The sequence below is a fragment of the Lolium perenne genome, chromosome 1 (assembly GCF_019359855.2).
Source record: "Lolium perenne isolate Kyuss_39 chromosome 1, Kyuss_2.0, whole genome shotgun sequence".
Lineage (NCBI taxonomy): Eukaryota > Viridiplantae > Streptophyta > Magnoliopsida > Poales > Poaceae > Lolium > Lolium perenne.
Window position 1 is genome coordinate 229,184,626 of NC_067244.2, and position 2,477 is coordinate 229,187,102.

Genomic DNA, 2,477 nt, shown 5'->3' on the forward strand with positions numbered 1-2,477 from the left:
GATCTTCTAGAGGCCCGTATGGCCCGCGTTATCTTGTACGATTGTTTTATGTATGTATTGTGTACTACTACGATAACGTGCGTGTACCGAATAGGCATGACATATAAAAAGATCGTGGGCGTCTTCGCCTACGTAGCATGTGTTGGATATGAGTCAGCGGGGCTAAGGTTGAAAAAAAAAACGAATATAACCTCTCAACTTCTGTTAGGGGAAGCATTGGAGCATAATATATAGTTGACGACCAATTGGATATGCTGAGTAACAATTTCTGAAACCAAAAATTAAAATCTCACCCTCTGTAGTTAGCCAGACACAACAGATATACGATGGGTCGGTAAGTAGAATCACAGAGCCACAATAATGTAATCCAAAAGGGTCCAAATTGCACGAGAGATCCACTATCCGTCAGCATATCAAAGACAACAAGTACCGACGGGTACAATACTTGTTTTGTCCCTCCTTTTCAGTTTTGAACCCTCAAAAAAAATTTAAGATTACAGCTCACGACATTACAACACACAGTCTGAAATAAAAAGAAACACCAAAGCTTCAGATCATCTGGTCAGTACGTAAGACTAAACTAGCTAGCTTGTGTCTTTACTCATCAATCAAATGCATAGAGAGGACAATGGATCAGTGTTCGAGCCGTGACCCGTCCACTCCGCTCGGTTGCACCAGGAGTACATCGACGACACATCGTAGCAGCCCAGGACGGGAGTAGCATTCCCCATCAATGATGTGTCATGGCGAGGGTAGAGGAGCGTGTTGCCGGGGGAAGACAAGGTGGACGGTGGGCAGGACCAAAGGCCGGTGGTGCTGTAGCTCGGGAGTGAATTGTTCATGTCGTCGTAGCAGCTCAGCCCAGCAGTGTTTCCTTGTGGAACTTGTGATGTGGCCCAATCTTGTGCAGGATGCATGAGAGTGGTGCCGTAGGAGCTCAAGGGGAGGCCCGATTTCTGAATCAAGCAGTCTGCAAGCTCTGAATATTGCGATTCCGCTGCTTCTTGCTCGAATGGAACAAAGAAGGGCGTGGCTGGGGTGGTGACCGACGGTTCTTGCTCTTCCTGCGGCTCAGCTGTCAACAAGAACTCTTGTCCATGCCCTGATGTAGAAGCAACGACGGCAATCTGATCTGGTACAGCAGGAGGGGAACCAAATTGCAGACACCGCCTCACACGTGCCGTGGAAAACTCGTGGGAGCCGGAGCCGGAGCGCTCGCCTTGTGCTGCCTTCCTCTTCTTGGATCCCGACATCAACGATTTCGAGCTGGACTGGCGACACGTCTGATAGATCTTGCAGATAACAGGAATCGCCTCCCCGCGGTGGCCGCCGTCTTCACGGTCGACGACGCTGTACTCCAGCATCAGCCAACCGTTCCTGGGCTCGAAGGTGAAGACCTGGCGGTACCCGACGACCTCGTCCCCTTCGAGCACGTCGCGGCGCCCCTTCTCGGAGTGCCAGGTGCCCGCGCCTCCCGCGACGGTGCGGCACCTGCGGGTGTCGTGGCTGCTCTTGGCCTTCACGGACGTGAAGAAATACCACTCCTCGCTCCCGCCGCCGTTCTTGGCCGATGCGGCGAGGAGGCCGGCGACGAGCGCCGTGGGCTCGGCGGCGTAGACGTCGGCGTCGTGGATGTAGTGCGCCGTGGGGGCGGGGAGCGGCAAGCCGGCGACCTTGCGCTTGAGGTAGACGGTGATCAGCTCGGCGTCCTCCGGGGAGAAGGAGGCGCCGCAGGGCAGGGACGGCGGCGCCATGTGAACAGAGGGCAGAGCTGCTAGGGTTTGAGAGGCGGTGCGCGCGCGGGAGATGGAAATGGGAGAGGGATATCATCATGGCTGTCCCGAATTGGATTGGATCCAGGCGTACCGCGTACGCGTATGGAAGGTTTCAGCCAAGCATGGAAAGGTTGAGGCTTTTGGGAGGGACAGAAGTGGCTTTGGTATGGAAGGTTCAGCCAAGCATGGAAAATCGCGTGCGAGGGAGATTGGCATGAGGTCGGTTGGTCGTTGTATTTGTTGCATCATGAGATAATCACTAGCATGCCACGAGATCAAGGAGCTGAGTGAGAATTTTTCTAGTCTTAAGTTGTGTTTTAGGCGAACTCTGGGCGTCGGTTGCCCGATCGTGACCCCCAAAATCGGTTGTCCTCCGCACCATCGGATAGCCATCGAACGTTCAGAATCAGTCGCATTAGGAAGTTTACATTATGCCCGTAGAGAATCAACTTGTAGTACTATATTTCTCAAGATAAACAGAGCGGATATATCCCTTTGACCTGATGCTCCCGATATTTAGGAAAAAAAATACATCATATGGGAGATTGTAACTCATACTGAGTACTACAATAAAATCCCTCACTCTAGTTACAAAATAATCTAGTAGGGTAAACAACATTTTTTTTCAAATTCTTTACAACAAAAATCACCAGTAATATCAACAAAATTAACAAAACTTTACACCCAAAAAATATGTGTTTA

The 2,477-nt window shown here is 51.1% G+C and overlaps 2 protein-coding genes across 2 annotated transcripts; both read right to left on the bottom strand.

The window, feature by feature from the left end:
- Positions 1–461: 461 nt before the first annotated feature.
- On the bottom strand, positions 462–1,364 carry LOC127322948 (uncharacterized). The gene has a single exon (XM_051351313.2). The coding sequence runs from the start codon at positions 1,362–1,364 to the stop codon at positions 609–611; it is 756 nt and encodes a 251-aa protein (XP_051207273.1). The 3' UTR covers positions 462–608.
- LOC139834308 (NAC domain-containing protein 45-like) lies at positions 1,364–1,754 on the bottom strand. Its single transcript, XM_071824783.1, has 2 exons — positions 1,472–1,754; positions 1,364–1,377 (listed from the first exon to the last, which is right to left on the bottom strand). Exons 1-2 carry the CDS (start codon positions 1,752–1,754, stop codon positions 1,364–1,366), a joined length of 297 nt encoding a protein of 98 aa, XP_071680884.1.
- Between the last annotated feature and the right edge of the window lie 723 nt (positions 1,755–2,477).

Coding starts and splice junctions, on each gene's coding strand:
- LOC127322948 (XM_051351313.2), bottom strand. CDS start 1,364: ATGCTGGAGTACAGCGTCGTCGACCGTGAAGACGGCGGCCACCGCGGG.
- LOC139834308 (XM_071824783.1), bottom strand. CDS start 1,754: ATGGCGCCGCCGTCCCTGCCCTGCGGCGCCTCCTTCTCCCCGGAGGAC.